We start from the raw sequence: 17,199 nt of genomic DNA, 5'->3' as shown, positions 1-17,199 counted from the left end.
CCTCAGGAATGAGCGCTACAAAGGAATTTTACAAGAGTTAGAAAATTACAAAAAAGAAAATTTGAAATTGAATGACTTGGAGCAAAAAAACATCCTATTGAGTCAAGAACTGGAAACATTCAAATCTGAAAAAAATGTTGGTCTCAAGGACGAGCTGCTTGCGGCAAATGAGATCATCCCTTCACTCAAGGAGGAACTTGAAGAGGGAGATAAGACGAAAGAAGAAAACAGACCTCTTATGACGAAACTGAGTCTTAACAGGACAAGTTTAAAAATGGATATTAAGGATGGTCAGAAGGATGTCCAAAAGGATGACAGAGACAATAAAAGTGAGGAAAAAGTAGTCGAGGCACAGGATCAGGATACCAACGGACGTAAGGCTGAGAAGGAGGAAGTTGTAGGGGCATCTGGTGTGGGTCAGGTGCTTGGCTGGCTACTAGCCTCAAAAGGCGCTCTCCATGGCACCAACAACAGCCAGGAAGAGCAGCTCAAAAAGGAAATTTCCACGGACGAGGAGAAGGAGGAGGAGGAGGAGGAGAAGGAGGAGAAGGAGGAGGAGGAGAAGGAGGAGGAGGAGAAGGAGGAGGAGGAGAAGGAGGAGGAGGAGAAGGAGAAGGAGGAGAAGGAGGAGAAGGAGAAGGAGGAGAAGGAGGAGGAGGAGAAGAAAAAGGAAGAAAAGATTAAAAAAACTACACGAAAACTCATCGTGTTTGACCTGGAACCCGAGAAGCCCAAAAGGGCCATCTCCTCATCCGACAGTAGTCACATCACCTTCCAAGGTGAAAAGGTTAGAGTGACCACCACAAGGGACTCTGGCCTCAACAGGTACGTGACTGTCGACTTGCATGTGCCCAGGAGGTTCCACAGAGCCATATATGGAGTGGAAGGAAGGACGCTGATGGAAATCACCCGCCACAGTGGAGTCAGCTTAATAGATATGCCACGAAGGCACGAATATAGTCATTCAATCACCATCAGTGGTACTATTAAGCAGGTTCAGTTAGCAGCTGATCATATCGAATGGCTTCTGAAGAGTCTCACCGGCACTTAAATATTTCGATCAGCAAATGGATAAAAATGAAAAACACAAAAAAAAAATAAAAAAATAAAAAATCCCAAAAAAAATAAAAAAATAAAAAATCCCAAAAAAAGAAGAAAAAATGAAAACACCAAAAAAAGTTTTAAACATGAGAATATTTTTGCCATATTAGTTTAATTTCAGTTTATTTTGTGAGGGTAAGGAGATTCAGCATAGTTTTGCCAGGACCAAATCTTCAAATAATTGTGCTAAATCCAATCACATCCACAGGAAGGAGATTCCCCCCCCCCCCCGGGATCTTTAAACTGACTGACTGACAGACAGCTACAGGGAGGATACTTGGAAGGACTGGCCAGCTTGGAGGATACAAGGCTTACTATCCAGCTTGAATTACAATTCTTGGAATAACCTGGAGGACAATGGCCTACTGAGGGAAGAAACCCCGCTGAGACTAGTATGCTTTGCACCTTGATGGACGAGTACAAGCCGTTTGTCAAGTGTACAAATGGTCGGATATCTAGATCTATTCTTTCGGATATCAACCTTCGGGTGGTTCTGGGGGAATGATCTAGAAGACCGGCTCGGCAGAGGGAACGAGCTAGGCTTCTTCTAGTAGGCAGTCTTGTACTTAAAGGTTGGACCAAGATAATCAGCTAGTGAAGGAAGCTGCGCCTCTTCGGAGCAGGTCAGTCTGGAAAGGTGTTCTGATATCAAATGGCTGCTGATGAAGGTTGAAGAACTGGGATGAACAGAGTGAAGTTTTGGTCCTTACAATTGGCGAGTTGATGCCCTCACAATTTTATGAAAGGAATAGTATCTTCTTTTTCTTCTTTTTTTTTTTTTAGGTTTAAGGTTTTTTTTTTTAGGTTTAAGGTTTTTTTTTTTAGGTTTAAGGTTTTTTTTTTAGGTTTAAGGTCTTTTTTTTTTAGGCTTAAGGACTGGCTATGCAGGTGAAGAAACTCTGAATGATGAATGAGCGTGTCTTGTTTAAGTGGGTAAAATGACGATTGGCTTCACCAACCGGCCAAAAATTGATGCTTGGCTTCACCGTACTGCCCACTAGGCTTCGCCGACCGGCCCACACAATGACGCTTGGCTTCACCGCCTGGCCTAAAATGGCACTTGGCTTCACCACCTGGCCCACTTGGCTTCACTGCCCGGCCCAACAATAGCGCTTGGCTTCACCGCCTGGCCCGCTTGGCTTCATCGCCCGGCACAACAATGGCGCTTGGCTTCACCGCCTGGCCCGCTTGGCTTCATCGCCCGGCTTACAATGGCGCTTGGCTTCACCGCCGGCAAACAATGGCGCTTGGCTTCACCGCCCGGCTTACAATGGCGCTTGGCTTCACCGCCCGGCTTACAATGGTGCTTGGCTTCACCGCCTGGCCCGCTTGGCTTCACCGCCCGGCTTCACCGCCCGGCTTATAATGGCGCTTGGCTTCATCGCCCGGCCCAACAATGGCGCTTGGCTTCACCGCCCGGCTTACAATGGCGCTTGGCTTCACCGCCCGGCTTACAATGGGGCTTGGCTTCACCGCCTGGCCCGCTTGGCTTCACCGCCCGGCTTACAATGGCGCTTGGCTTCACCGCCTGGCCCGCTTGGCTTCACCGCCTGGCTTACAATGGCGCTTGGCTTCACCGCCCGGCTTACAATGGCGCTTGGCTTCACCGCCTGGCCCGCTTGGCTTCACCGCCTGGCCTGCTTGGCTTCACCGCCTGGCCCGCTTGGCTTCACCGCCTGGCTTACAACGGCGCTTGGCTTCACCGCCTGGCTTACAATGGCGCTTGGCTTCACCGCCTGGCCCGCTTGGCTTTACCGCCCGGCTTACAATGGCTCTTGGCTTCACCGCCTGGCCCACTTGGCTTCACCGCCCGGCTTACAATGGCGCTTGGCTTCACCGCCAGGCTTACAATGGCGCTTGGCTTCATCGCCCGGCCCAACAATGGCGCTTGGCTTCACCGCCCGGCTTACAATGGCGCTTGGCTTCACCGCCTGGCCCGCTTGGCTTTACCGCCCGGCTTACAATGGCGCTTGGCTTCACCGCCTGGCCCGCTTGGCTTCACCGCCCGGCTTACAATGGCGCTTGGCTTCACCGCCTGGCCTGCTTGGCTTCACCGCCTGGCCCGCTTGGCTTCACCGCCTGGCCCGCTTGGCTTCACCGCCTGGCTCGCTTGGCTTCAGCGCCCGGCTTACAATGGCGCTTGGCTTCACCGCCTGGCCCGCTTGGCTTCACCGCCCGGCTTACAATGGCGCTTGGCTTCACCGCCCGGCTTACAATGGCGCTTGGCTTCACCGCCCGGCTTACAATGGCGCTTGGCTTCACCGCCCGGCTTACAATGGCGCTTGGCTTCACCGCCCGGCTTACAATGGCGCTTGGCTTCACCGCCCGGCTTACAATGGCGCTTGGCTTCATCGCCCGGACCAACAATGGTGCTTGGCTTCACCGCCCGGCTTACAATGGCGCTTGGCTTCACCGCCCGGCTTACAATGGCGCTTGGTTTCACCGCCTGGCCCGCTTGGCTTCACCGCCTGGCCTGCTTGGCTTCACCGCCTGGCCCGCTTGGCTTCACCGCCTGGCTTACAACGGCGCTTGGCTTCACCGCCTGGCTTACAATGGCGCTTGGCTTCACCGCCTGGCCCGCTTGGCTTTACCGCCCGGCTTACAATGGCTCTTGGCTTCACCGCCTGGCCCACTTGGCTTCACCGCCCGGCTTACAATGGCGCTTGGCTTCACCGCCCGGCTTACAATGGTGCTTGGCTTCATCGCCCGGCCCAACAATGGCGCTTGGCTTCACCGCCCGGCTTACAATGGCGCTTGGCTTCACCGCCTGGCCCGCTTGGCTTTACCGCCCGGCTTACAATGGCGCTTGGCTTCACCGCCTGGCCCGCTTGGCTTCACCGCCCGGCTTACAATGGCGCTTGGCTTCACCGCCTGGCCCGCTTGGCTTCACCGCCTGGCTCGCTTGGCTTCACCGCCCGGCTTACAATGGCGCTTGGCTTCACCGCCTGGCCCGCTTGGCTTCACCGCCTGGCCTGCTTGGCTTCACCGCCTGGCTTCACCGCCTGGCTTACAACGGCGCTTGGCTTCACCGCCTGGCTTACAATGGCGCTTGGCTTCACCGCCTGGCCCGCTTGGCTTTACCGCCCGGCTTACAATGGCTCTTGGCTTCACCGCCTGGCCCACTTGGCTTCACCGCCCGGCTTACAATGGCGCTTGGCTTCACCGCCCGGCTTACAATGGCGCTTGGCTTCATCGCCCGGCCCAACAATGGCGCTTGGCTTCACCGCCCGGCTTACAATGGCGCTTGGCTTCACCGCCTGGCCCGCTTGGCTTTACCGCCCGGCTTACAATGGCGCTTGGCTTCACCGCCTGGCCCGCTTGGCTTCACCGCCCGGCTTACAATGGCGCTTGGCTTCACCGCCTGGCCCGCTTGGCTTCACCGCCTGGCTCGCTTGGCTTCACCGCCCGGCTTACAATGGCGCTTGGCTTCACCGCCTGGCCCGCTTGGCTTCACCGCCTGGCCTGCTTGGCTTCACCGCCTGGCCCGCTTGGCTTCACCGCCTGGCTTACAATGGCGCTTGGCTTCACCGCCTGGCCCGGTTGGCTTTACCGCCCGGCTTACAATGGCTCTTGGCTTCACCGCCCGGCTTACAATGGCGCTTGGCTTCACCGCCTGGCCCACTTGGCTTCACCGCCCGGCTTACAATGGCGCTTGGCTTCACCGCCTGGCCCGCTTGGCTTCACCGCCTGGCCCGCTTGGCTTCACCGCCTGGCCCGCTTGGCTTCACCGCCTGGCTCGCTTGGCTTCAGCGCCCGGCTTACAATGGCGCTTGGCTTCACCGCCTGGCCCGCTTGGCTTCACCGCCCGGCTTACAATGGCGCTTGGCTTCACCGCCCGGCTTACAATGGCGCTTGGCTTCACCGCCCGGCTTACAATGGCGCTTGGCTTCACCGCCCGGCTTACAATGGCGCTTGGCTTCACCGCCCGGCTTACAATGGCGCTTGGCTTCATCGCCCGGACCAACAATGGTGCTTGGCTTCAACGCCTGGCTTACAATGGCGCTTGGCTTCACCGCCCGGCTTACAATGGCGCTTGGTTTCACCGCCTGGCCCGCTTGGCTTCACCGCCTGGCCTGCTTGGCTTCACCGCCTGGCCCGCTTGGCTTCACCGCCTGGCTTACAACGGCGCTTGGCTTCACCGCCTGGCTTACAATGGCGCTTGGCTTCACCGCCTGGCCCGCTTGGCTTTACCGCCCGGCTTACAATGGCTCTTGGCTTCACCGCCTGGCCCACTTGGCTTCACCGCCCGGCTTACAATGGCGCTTGGCTTCACCGCCCGGCTTACAATGGCGCTTGGCTTCATCGCCCGGCCCAACAATGGCGCTTGGCTTCACCGCCCGGCTTACAATGGCGCTTGGCTTCACCGCCTGGCCCGCTTGGCTTTACCGCCCGGCTTACAATGGCGCTTGGCTTCACCGCCTGGCCCGCTTGGCTTCACCGCCCGGCTTACAATGGCGCTTGGCTTCACCGCCTGGCCCGCTTGGCTTCACCGCCTGGCCCGCTTGGCTTCACCGCCTGGCTCGCTTGGCTTCACCGCCCGGCTTACAATGGCGCTTGGCTTCACCGCCTGGCCCGCTTGGCTTCACCGCCTGGCCCGCTTGGCTTCACCGCCCGGCTTACAATGGCGCTTGGCTTCACCGCCCGGCTTATAATGGCGCTTGGCTTCACCGCCCGGCTTACAATGGCGCTTGGCTTCATCGCCCGGACCAACAATGGTGCTTGGCTTCACCGCCTGGCTTACAATGGCGCTTGGCTTCACCGCCTGGACTGCTTAGCTTCACCGCCCGGCTTACAATGGCGCTTGGCTTCACCGCCCGGCTTACAATGGCGCTTGGCTTCACCTCCCGGCCCAACAATGGCGCTTGGCTTCATCGCCCGGCCCAACAATGTTGCTTGGCTTCACCGCCCGGCTTACAATGGCGCTTGGCTTCATCGCCCGGCTTACAATGGCGCTTGGCTTCATCGCCCGGCCCAACAATGGCGCTTGGCTTCACCGCCTGGCTTACAATGGCGCTTGGCTCCACCGCCTGGCTTACAATGGCGCTTGGCTTCACCGCCTGGCCTGCTTGGCTTCACCGCCTGGCCTGCTTGGCTTCACCGCCCGGCTTACAATGGTGCTTGGCTTCACCGCCCGGCTTACAATGGCGCTTGGCTTCACCGCCCGGCTTACAATGGCGCTTGGCTTCATCGCACCGTTCAACAATGGCGCTTGGCTTCACCGCCCGGCTTACAATGGCGCTTGGCTTCACCGCCTGGCCCGTTTGGCTTCACTGCCCGGCCTACAATGGCGCTTGGCTTCACCCCCGGGACCAATTGGCTTTACCGCCAGGCACAATAATGGCGCTTGGCTTCACCGCCTGGCCCGCTTGGCTTTACCGCCCGGCACAATAAAGGCGCTTGGCTTCATCGCCCGGTCCAAAAATGGCGCTAGGCTTCACCGCCCGGCTTACAATGGCGCTTGGCTTCACTGCCTGGCCCGCTTGGCTTCACCGCCCGGCTTACAATGGCGCTTGGCTTCACTGCCTGGCCCGCTTGGCTTCACTGCCCGGATTACAATGGCGCTTGGCTTCACCGCCTGGCCCGCTTGGCTTTACCGCCTGGCCCGCTTGGCTTTACCGCCCGGCACAATAATGACGCTTGGCTTCACCGCCAGGCCTAAATTTGATGCTTGGCTTCACCGCCTGGCAAAACAATGACCCTTGGCTTCACCTCTGAATTTCAAATATCATCAGTCACGACTGACTAGTAATAAGCTAGCTGTAGTGAGGGAAGTTGGCCGAAAGCTATTTCAGTACGAAGGGCAACCTCTGGCGCGGCGGAAAAACCCGTAAGTTCATGCCCAGAAAACTGAAGTAGGTTTCAAATTGCTTCTCTAAGTAAGCCAACTCAAATACAAGTCATGACTGATCTTAATAGGGCTAGCTGTAGTGAGGGAAGTTGGCTGAAAGCTATTTCAGTAGGAAGGGCAACCTCTGGCGCGGCGGAAAAACCCGTAAGTTCAATGCCCAGAAAACTGAAGTAGGTTTCAAATTGCTTCTCTAAGTAATCCAACTCAAATACAAGTCATGACTGATCTTAATAGGCTAGCTGTAGTGAGGGGAGTTGGCCGAAAGCTATTTCAGTAGGAAGGGCAACCTCTGGCGCGGCGGAAAAACCCGTAAGTTCAATGCCCAGAAAACTGAAGTAGGTTTCAAATTGCTTCTCTACGTAATCCAACTCAAATACAAGTCATGACTGATCTTAATAGGCTAGCTGTAGTGAGGGAAGTTGGCCGAAAGCTATTTCAGTAGGAAGGGCAACCTCTGGCGCGGCGGAAAAACCCGTAAGTTCAATGCCCAGAAAACTGAAGTAGGTTTCAAATTGCTTCTCTGTGTAATCCAACTCAAATACAAGTCATGACTGATCTTAATAGGCTAGCTGTAGTGAGGGAAGTTAGCCGAAAGCTATTTCAGTAGTAGGGGCAACCTCTGGCGCGGCGGAAAAACCCGTAAGTTCAATGCCCAGAAAACTGAAGTAGGTTTCATATTGCTTCTCTAAGTAATCCAACTCAAATACAAGTCATGACTGATCTTAATAGGCTAGCTGTAGTGAGGGAAGTTGGCTGAAAGCTATTTCAGAAGGAAGGGCAACCTCTGGCGCGGCGGAAAAACCCGTAAGTTCAATGCCCAGAAAACTGAAGTAGGTTTCAAATTGCTTCTCTATGTAATCCAACTCAAATACAAGTCATGACTGATCTTAATAGGCTAGCTGTAGTGAGGGAAGTTGGCCAAAAGCTATTTCAGTTGGATGGGCAACCTCTGGCGCGGCGGAAAAACCCGTAAGTTCAATACCCAGAAAACTGAAGTAGGTTTCAAATTGCTTCTCTAAGTAATCCAACTCAAATACAAGTCATGACTGATCTTAATAGGCTAGCTGTAGTGAGGGAAGTTGGCCAAAAGCTATTTCAGTAGGATGGGCAACCTCTGGCGCGGCGGAAAAACCCGTAAGTTCAATGCCCAGAAAACTGAAGTAGGTTTCAAATTGCTTCTCTAAGTAATCCAACTCAAATACAAGTCATGACTGATCTTAATAGGCTAGCTGTAGTGAGGGAAGTTGGCCAAAAGCTATTTCAGTAGGATGGGCAACCTCTGGCGCGGCGGAAAAACCCGTAAGTTCAATGCCCAGAAAACTGAAGTAGGTTTCAAATTGCTTCTCTAAGTAATCCAACTCAAATACAAGTCATGACTGATCTTAATAGGCTAGCTGTAGTGAGGGAAGTTGGCCAAAAGCTATTTCAGTAGGATGGGCAACCTCTGGCGCGGCGGAAAAACCCGTAAGTTCAATGCCCAGAAAAATGAAGTAGGTTTCAAATTGCTTCCCTTATTCTTCCGACTCAAATATAAGTCATGAATTATCATAATACATTTATGAAGTACTGATGAATTATGAATTGAGATGAAAAGGAAATAAAAAAAAAAGAGGGAAGGAAGAAAGGGTCGTGGGAACCAAGCCTGCCATAATGGATGTGGGCAAAACCCACCTGATGAGCTCTTTGGTCAGAGCGAAACCCTTATGTATGTCAGTTTGGTAGTGGTATGTATGAATTGATTAATTTTTATATATTTATTTATATATATATATATATATATATATATATATATATATATATATATATATATATATATATATATATATATATATATATATGCATGACATATTCACACACATGGCTTTCTGGTAGAAGGGAGTGTATAATTAGAATCCCATTGATGGTTAAGTGTTCGCCTTCAAATGGTGATGCTTACAGCCCCATCTATTATGAGATGGCCGTAGTTCCTCTCCCTCTGAACAATGTGTGTTCCATCAAATCATTCCGTATGAGAGGGTTTCTGGTCGTGGACATCAATATAATGTTGGTTTACCCAGAGGAAATATGTGAATCACGACACCCTGAAGATGTACGCAAGTCCACAGAAATCGGGGGTCAATGAACGAACATTATATTGATATCCATGACGAGAAACCCTCTCATACAGAATGATTTGATGGAACACACATTGTTCAGAAGGAGAGGAACGAAGGCCAGCTCATGATAGCTCAAGCTGTAAGCATCGCCATTTAAAGGCCAACACTTAACATTCAATGGGATTCTAGTCATACACTCCCTTCAAGATGAAAGCAATATGGATATTCTCTGTGGTGGTGTATGTGCCTGCTTATGTGTCTGAATGTGTATGCATATATATACATATATACACACACACACATATATATATATATATATATATATATATATATATATATATATATATATATATATGTGTGTGTGTGTATGTATACACTCACACACACACACACACACACATATATATATATATATATAAAAGTAAATAATCAACAATTATCCTCTTCTTAATCTAAGGATTATTTAAATTTGTAATAGTTTAAATTTCTAATTTTTAGTTTTATATAGAATATATTTTTAAAATATCCAATTATAATTTTTGTAGAACCTCATACATAAAATGAATCTAAAGTTAATATTAATCTCTCTCTCTCTCTCTCTCTCTCTCTCTCTCTCTCTCTCTCTCTCTCTCTCTCTCTCTCTCTCAGGATCTTCATAAATAAACAATTAACATAATACTATACGCAATATTATCAACGTAATTCTAATAAATATTCCTTCTCCAGAAGTTTTATTACCTCACCAACCAAGTTGGAAGGAGGTTATGTTTTCGCCCCTGTTTGTGTGTGTCTTTTTGTGAACAGCTTCCTGGCCACAATTTTAATCGTAGAGTAATGTAAAAAGTCGGAAAGGATTAAATTTTGGAAGGTCAAGGTCAAAGGACAAGGTCACAGTCAAGCAATATGTCCAATTCACGTAATCAGCCACAAGTTTAGACATCGTTGTCACGGACACTTCAAACTTGGTTCATATTTGAGTGTGTGAAAATCCACGCCAATTTGATATATGTTAAGGTCAAAGGTCAAGGTCGAGAAAAAGGTCGAGAAATAAGCTGCCGTGGCGGAGGTTTGCGCTCTATTGAGTGCTCCTCTCGTTCCAGCTGTAACCAAGTTGTGGAATGATCTTCCTAATCAGGTAGTTGAATCGGTAGAACTTCAAAAATTCAAACTTGCAGCAAATGTTTAATAATAATGATAATAATAATAATAATAATAAAAATAATAATAATAACAAATGTTTTTATGTTGTGCTGAACTGGTTGACATAATTCTTTTTTTATAGTTTATATATGAAAGATCTGTTTAATGTTGTTGCTATTCTTAAAATATTTCATCCTAATTGTTCATTACTTCTCTTATAGTTTGTTCCTTTCCTTATTTCCTTTCCTCACTAGGCTATTTTTTCCTGTTGGAGCCCTTGGTTCTTATAGCATCCAGCTTTCCCAACTGTGGTTGTAGCTTAGCTAATAATAACAACAACAACAACAATAATAATAACAACCATATCAACATAAATAATAACCGAAACAACAACAATAATAATAATAATAATAATAATAATAATAATAATAATAATAATAATAATAGCCAGATAGTACTACATTAGCTTCCTCTCTCTCTGGTTATGGCTCATTTTTCCTTTGCCTACACATACACTGAATGATTTGGCACATTCTTTAATGTGTTTTGAAATAGATGTTAGAAAAAATAATGCAATACAGAAGGAAATCACATACAGAATTAAGACACACTTTGATCCAAAAGAGTTCATTGAACAAAGCCTAGAGGATATAAAAGGGATAACACCAGTCTGTAACTGTGAAGAGAATCACACCCTCGTAGAGAGACAATCCTGTATAAACTGCATTACTGATAGAAGTAAAACTATACTTGCAACTAATTATAATAATAGGTGCCCGGAAATAACAAAAATAATCACAATTAAAGAAAAATCGAACTGGTTTGATAATGAATTACATGAAGAGAAAAAGAAAAATGGAGGATAAATGGAAAAGAAATAAAAATAATGAAAACTGGCAACATTACAAAGCAGCTAGAAATCGCTACTATTACCTTATCTTAGTGAAAAAAAAGGCCTATTATAAAAAAGTGTACAATGAAAATGACCCACGGAAAATACATAAGAACCTAAAGAAACTATTAGGTCTAAAGACAGAAATAGTATTGCCTGACATAACTGATGATCCTAAATGCCTAGCAGATGATTTTATTGATTATTTTGAAGAAAAAATAAATCAAATCTGCTCCAGTTTTCACAACATCGGCACAACAGAACGAAGGAATACACCAACAACAGGTGTAAGTAAGCTAAGGGTATTCAAAGAGTTAAGTCAGAGTGATTATATGAGAATAATAAAGAAAGTAAAAAAAAAAAAAACTACTGTGGAAATTACCCATTTCCAATTAACGATGTAAAAGATGCAGAAAATTTCACCAGACTACAAGAGACCTACCGAAACATGGTAAATATGAGTCTAACACAGGCAGTTTTCCCTGATTGTGAAAAAGTTGCATGTGGCAAGCCTGTGTATAAAGAAAAAGGTCATGCAGACAATTTAAGTTCATATAGGCCAATATCAAATCTGTCATATTTTTCGAAAATTATTGAAACTGCTGTACACGAACAAACCTGGAAACATCTGAAAAAATCTAATGCCATACCTGATGATCAATCTGCATACAGAGAAAATTACTCCACAGAAACAACAGTGTTAGCGATTAAAATGACATATCAGAAATTATAACAAATGGCAAGTGTTGCATTCTTGTGATGCTTGATCTAATTGCAGCATTTAATACTGTAGAACATACATATCTGATGGAAGACCTTAAAGCTGTGGGCATCGTAGATCGAGCATGTGACTGGTTTGTGAGTTATCTTGAAAACCGCAAATTTAAGTAGTAATATCATATCTTGAACCTGAGACAAGAAAACTAACCAAAGGGGTGCCTCGAGGCAGTGTACTAGGTCCTCTCCTGTTTGAAATTTACACGATTGAACTGGCAAATATACTTGAAACTCACAGAGTTAAATTTAAAATATACGCTGATGATACACAATTCTATTTCCCAATAGAATCAGTTGATGAAGCTAAAAGAAAGATACATGAAATAATGAATGACATTAAGGCTTGGATGTTAACAAAAATGCTCAAGCTCAATGAAGATAAAAGTGATTGTATTATTTTTGGAAATGAAAAAGATATAAAAAGAATCGAATACTTCCAAAGAATTGAAATATGTCAATCGATCATTGACCTAAAGAAATCTGTCAGAAATCTTGGAATAATCATGGATGATAGACTGACAATGAATGAACATATAAATAATATGGTAAGAAATTGTAACTATCATATTAGAAACATAGCATTTATTAGTAAATACTTAGATGAAAAATCTATGGCCATACTCATTAATCACCACATATTTTCAAGAATTGATTACTGCAACTCACGGTTCTATAGCTTACCAAATTATTAGCTGAAGAAAATTCAGAGAGTACAAAACAGAGCCGCTAGATTAATAAAAGGACTACACAATAGGGAAAGAGTTACCCCTGCACTAATTAAATTACACTGGCTGCCGGTAAAAGCGAGAATTGAATACAAGCTACTCTTACTAACGTTTAAGATACTGAACCAAAATGAACCAAAATATCTAAAAGAATGCCTGAATAAACTAGAACTAGAAACAAATGTTAACATAAGACACATGAGTGACAAACATATGCTATCTAAACGAAGAACAAATAGTAAATTTGGTGAAAGGGCTTTTAGCTACTGTGCGCCTAGACATTATAATAAACTGCCAACTGAAATGAAGGACCTAAAGGGAGCAACTGAATTTAAGAAGAAACTAAAGACATTACTTTTCACAAGATCCTGTGATTTGGAAGATGCTACAATCAAAGAATTGTATAAGTTATAATGAAAATGTTTTATTAGATGATTAATATGGACCCGCCCGAGAAGTAGTTCCCTCGACTTCAGTGGAGGGTTGGATTTAAACCCAAAACAAGTAAAACAAGTAAAGTAAAACAATTCAGAACAATCATGCTCTTTAAAGACGAGGATCAATAGAATCCTTTTTCACCTAAATCCTTTCTTCTTTTCTTGGAAATAATAAACAGTAAAAATTTTAGGTTTTACCAAGATTAATGATTTTTTCATCTTCAGAAGGTAGTAATTCTGCTTGAGCCGGGTAAAGTCCCTTCTACACAAGGGGCAAATGCAGGGTGGGCACTCTGCTTTGCCCATATTTTTCTCCCTTTGAAACAACGTTACCAGATCAAATGTTCCAAGGCAGGCAGGAAAACGTATGACTTGGGCCAGATGTCAGGCAGAGGGGCAGTCAGAGTTGAGACAGACAATAGTTAAGCACCCATCAAATTCTTCAACAACGGGCACAGACACTTAAATGGTTTGTCCGTGGTTTCCTCGTCTGTGACGTAATCTATACTCGTGATGGCAAACCATACCACAAAATTGGTAACAGTGTCTGCCCACTGTGCATTTGCCCTTCGTGTGGAAGGGGCTTAAGGCTTACATTGGAAATATTGTATCTTGATTCCAGCTAGCAATTAAAGTAATCTGTGCAAAATCTCAGTAAAATCATTATATTGTACCAACCGTGTGTCACACAATTGTACATAATTCCTTTTGTATATATTATGCTTGTATCTTCGCTCTTCCCTCGCACTACGACGAACATGAAAATTCATGTCTGCTATTTTGCTCTGTAACATTGTCTGTCTCTCGAACATGTCATGTCCTGTTGCCTTGAGGTTTTGTATATAAAGGAGAGTGTTCCTTAATAGACAACTCAGTCGATTGCATCCTGCCTTTGAGTTCACAACCCCTCTCTCGGCCCGTCACAATATCATAAATTCCACCTTCGGCCAATATGGACACAGCCTTAAGCATTTCAAGTGTATTTAGTGGAAAACGCCAAGATTTAGTCTTTGAAAAGCATCTTGTTTATTCACAATAATAATTCGGGTGAAAATTGATCCTGCAATGAGAGATTGAATACGTATTCATGTTGCTCTGTGCTAATTGGGTATTATCAGAATGCTGGGGTTTTCCCAAGATGAGTGTCCTTGCAAGCCAAATTCATGAATCCAATTAGGTAATTCCCTGCCAATTTGAACACTGATCAGAGCGTCGAATGCTCCCTACACGAGGAGCATGTTACTTTTTACTTCAATCTGAAACTATACAATTATGAATCACGAGTCACTTGAAACTAGGCTGTGAAAACCACCATAGAACTCCAGATAAAGACTGAAGCTAAAGAAAAAAAGGAACTAAATAGTCAATATTACTATTATTACTAGCTAAGCTACAACCCTAGTTAAAAAGAAAAAGAAAACAAAAGTTATAAGCCCAAGGGCTCAAACAGGGAAAATTGTAGTGAGGAAAGAAAGCAAGGAAATTAACAAAAGTCATGAGCTATCAAAATAAAATATTTTAAGAACAGTAACAACATTAAAGAGACATGACGTCTGATAAACATGTCTGCAAGTATATCAATCAATGGATATACTATACTTTATATATTTTAGAAGCAAAATAATAGATCAAACAAAATGTTTGTAGAAGACAAATTTCATAGTAAAATAAATTAACTACAAAATACTTATCCAAAATAAAGAAAAAAATGATCATGAATAAGCCTATATAAATACAACTAAATAATTATAGAATAAGGAATAGATAATCAATTTTAATGTCACCGATATAACCGGGCTTACAAAATCTAATAAACTAACAATTGTACAATGTATTGATACCAACGCCAACGCTCGCAAGCAAACTTGAACTTAAATTGAACTCAACCGCCCTTCATTGATATCTTGCCTTAGTCTCTCTTCTATTTTGAATAACGTTCACAATTTTATGAAATAAGAGTTTCGAAGTTGTCATTATAGTAAGAATATAAGCAGAAAATAAAAATCTAAAAAAACGCTACGGATATTATCTTAATACTGTGGAACTATGAATACCTAACTCCATATGAAGCCAAGTGAAGAGAACAAATTTATTTAAATTTAATTTTTGACGTCCTGACCCGAGTTTTAAACCAATGGTTTCGCTAAATTTCTACTTAACTGATGCTCTGTACATTAATACTTATGGATATTCTAATAGTATGAATAATTATTTCCTGAAAAAGGGGAAATAAAAAAAAATATACCACATTAAAGCTTAATTTTTTTTTTTCAAAATTGGTTAAGGTAATTTTCTCAAATTACAGACAAAACCTTTTTAATCTCATAATAAAATATAGGTTTTATGAATTGGTTTAGTACTTCTACGGCATACAAAAGCTCTGGTAATATTTATTAATTTTCTTCTTCAGACTTTGATCTTAGATAACTTGACCAATGTTGAAGACTATCTAGCGATAAAATATAGGACAATGATGGGGGGATCAATAAGTTTCAAACTCCGATCTTTAGCACAGAGTCAAGAACGTTGAGCTACAGTTCCTCTATAGTTTGAAAAATCTTCAACTATTATAAAAGTAAGCGTGTAGCCTATAATGAATATGAATTCTGATTTTTTTTTTTTCCAGATTTTGCCTTTGAATTAGCCTACTGGTAACTGAAGGTGCCTCTCAGTAAGGCAAAAAGAAAAAAAAATGTTAATAAGAGCCACATATTCTATTGCAATGACTCGCACTTGTTCCTCCAAGCGAAGATGAATCCTTCAAAATTAATACTATCTTCCAATAAAAACTGAGTTGCGATCAAAATTATTCAACAATTTTCTACTCGAATAACGCTAATGATTTCGATGAAATAATTACGTATAATTATCAAGAATATCTTCATGGTTATAAACAAGTTATGAATTCAAATCCAGGATTTTGTCATTCCAAACCATTTCGAAGCTGGCGCTTTGTAGGCTTAAACAACCGGACCATGATATGGCAATGAATAGATGTTAGAATTATCACTTACGTCAAAATAACACGGCTTTAAAAATGTTATAATCGAGACATATTGCATTTATATTCAAGCACTTCCGTCAGTCAAATAATTTACGTATGATTAATTATTTTAACGACATGATTCTCGCTTTCGAATTTGTGCTATGGGGAAAAGTTCGAAAGATTTTGTTTACGGACGTATCTCTGACTTATCTCTTGCTTGCTTGCTTTTAGAACGACAATTACACAAAGAAAGTGCAAGCCACGGGCTCATGCACTAATAGCATCCCATAAATGGGAAGTATATCTCCTAATCTGGCTTGGGAAATTAACATCCATCCAACTGTCTCTAGTACTACTGTCTCTAGTACTACTGTCTCTAGTACTAATGTAGTTGGGTAAATGGTACTCCATTATCAGAATTGTCTTTGTAAATGTTGAATATGACATTTTCAAGTTACTATTACTTTAGTTTCTAAGACTAAGCTTACATTCTGGTAAATAAATGCAACTACGTGAAATAAGAATTCGAAGCCACGATATTGATTAATTGATTGATTGATTTAAGGTTTTCAGGCATCCTGACTCGAAGCCACGAGAACGGCGCTACTCTCAGAGAGAGAGAGAGAGAGAGAGAGAGAGAGAGAGAGAGAGAGAGAGAGAGAGAGAGAGAGAGAGAGAGAGAGAGAGAGAGAAAGCGTGTTAATTTTTTCAAGCATAAACCACGTAGAGCGGGAAGTTCTGAATATAGGAAATTTCTATCCACTAAATTTTCATTGATTGGTAGGTAATCCGGTCCAAAAATATATATTTTGCAAATATAGACAATAATAATAATAATAATAATAATAATAATAATAATAATAATAATAATAATAATAATAATAATAATAATAATAATAAATCTACAACAGAAAAAAGGAAATAAATGTTATAGGCCCTACTCTGGAATTTTTTTATTTGGATATGAGCCAATGACAAGGAGATTCAGCGCCATTCGATTATATATATATATATATATATATATATATATATATATATATATATATATATATATATATATATATATATAATCTCTTACAGTTTCATCATGCTAAAAAACATGTAAAACTCTGCCCAAATTATCCGGAAATCCCACAACAAACAGGAAAGGAGATAAAAGCTAGTCCTGACAGTCACTCTCTCACTGTCACTGATTTG

General features: G+C 43.8%; 1 protein-coding gene across 1 annotated transcript in view; it reads left to right on the top strand.

The window, feature by feature from the left end:
- The window catches only part of LOC137642355 (uncharacterized protein PF3D7_1120000-like), a 1,587-nt gene extending 536 nt beyond the window's left edge, over positions 1-1,051 (top strand). Inside the window, exons 1-2 of the mRNA XM_068374849.1 lie at positions 1-421; positions 731-1,051. The exon at positions 1-421 is cut by the window's left edge and continues 536 nt beyond it. Coding sequence (XP_068230950.1) covers positions 1-421; positions 731-1,051 — 742 coding nt within the window. The remainder of the gene's footprint in view (positions 422-730) is intronic.
- The last annotated feature ends 16,148 nt before the right edge of the window (positions 1,052-17,199 follow it).

Source organism: Palaemon carinicauda, chromosome 6, assembly GCF_036898095.1.
Source record: "Palaemon carinicauda isolate YSFRI2023 chromosome 6, ASM3689809v2, whole genome shotgun sequence".
Lineage (NCBI taxonomy): Eukaryota > Metazoa > Arthropoda > Malacostraca > Decapoda > Palaemonidae > Palaemon > Palaemon carinicauda.
The sequence above is the reverse complement of the archived record's forward strand: the minus strand, read 5'-3'. Positions and strand labels throughout refer to the sequence as shown.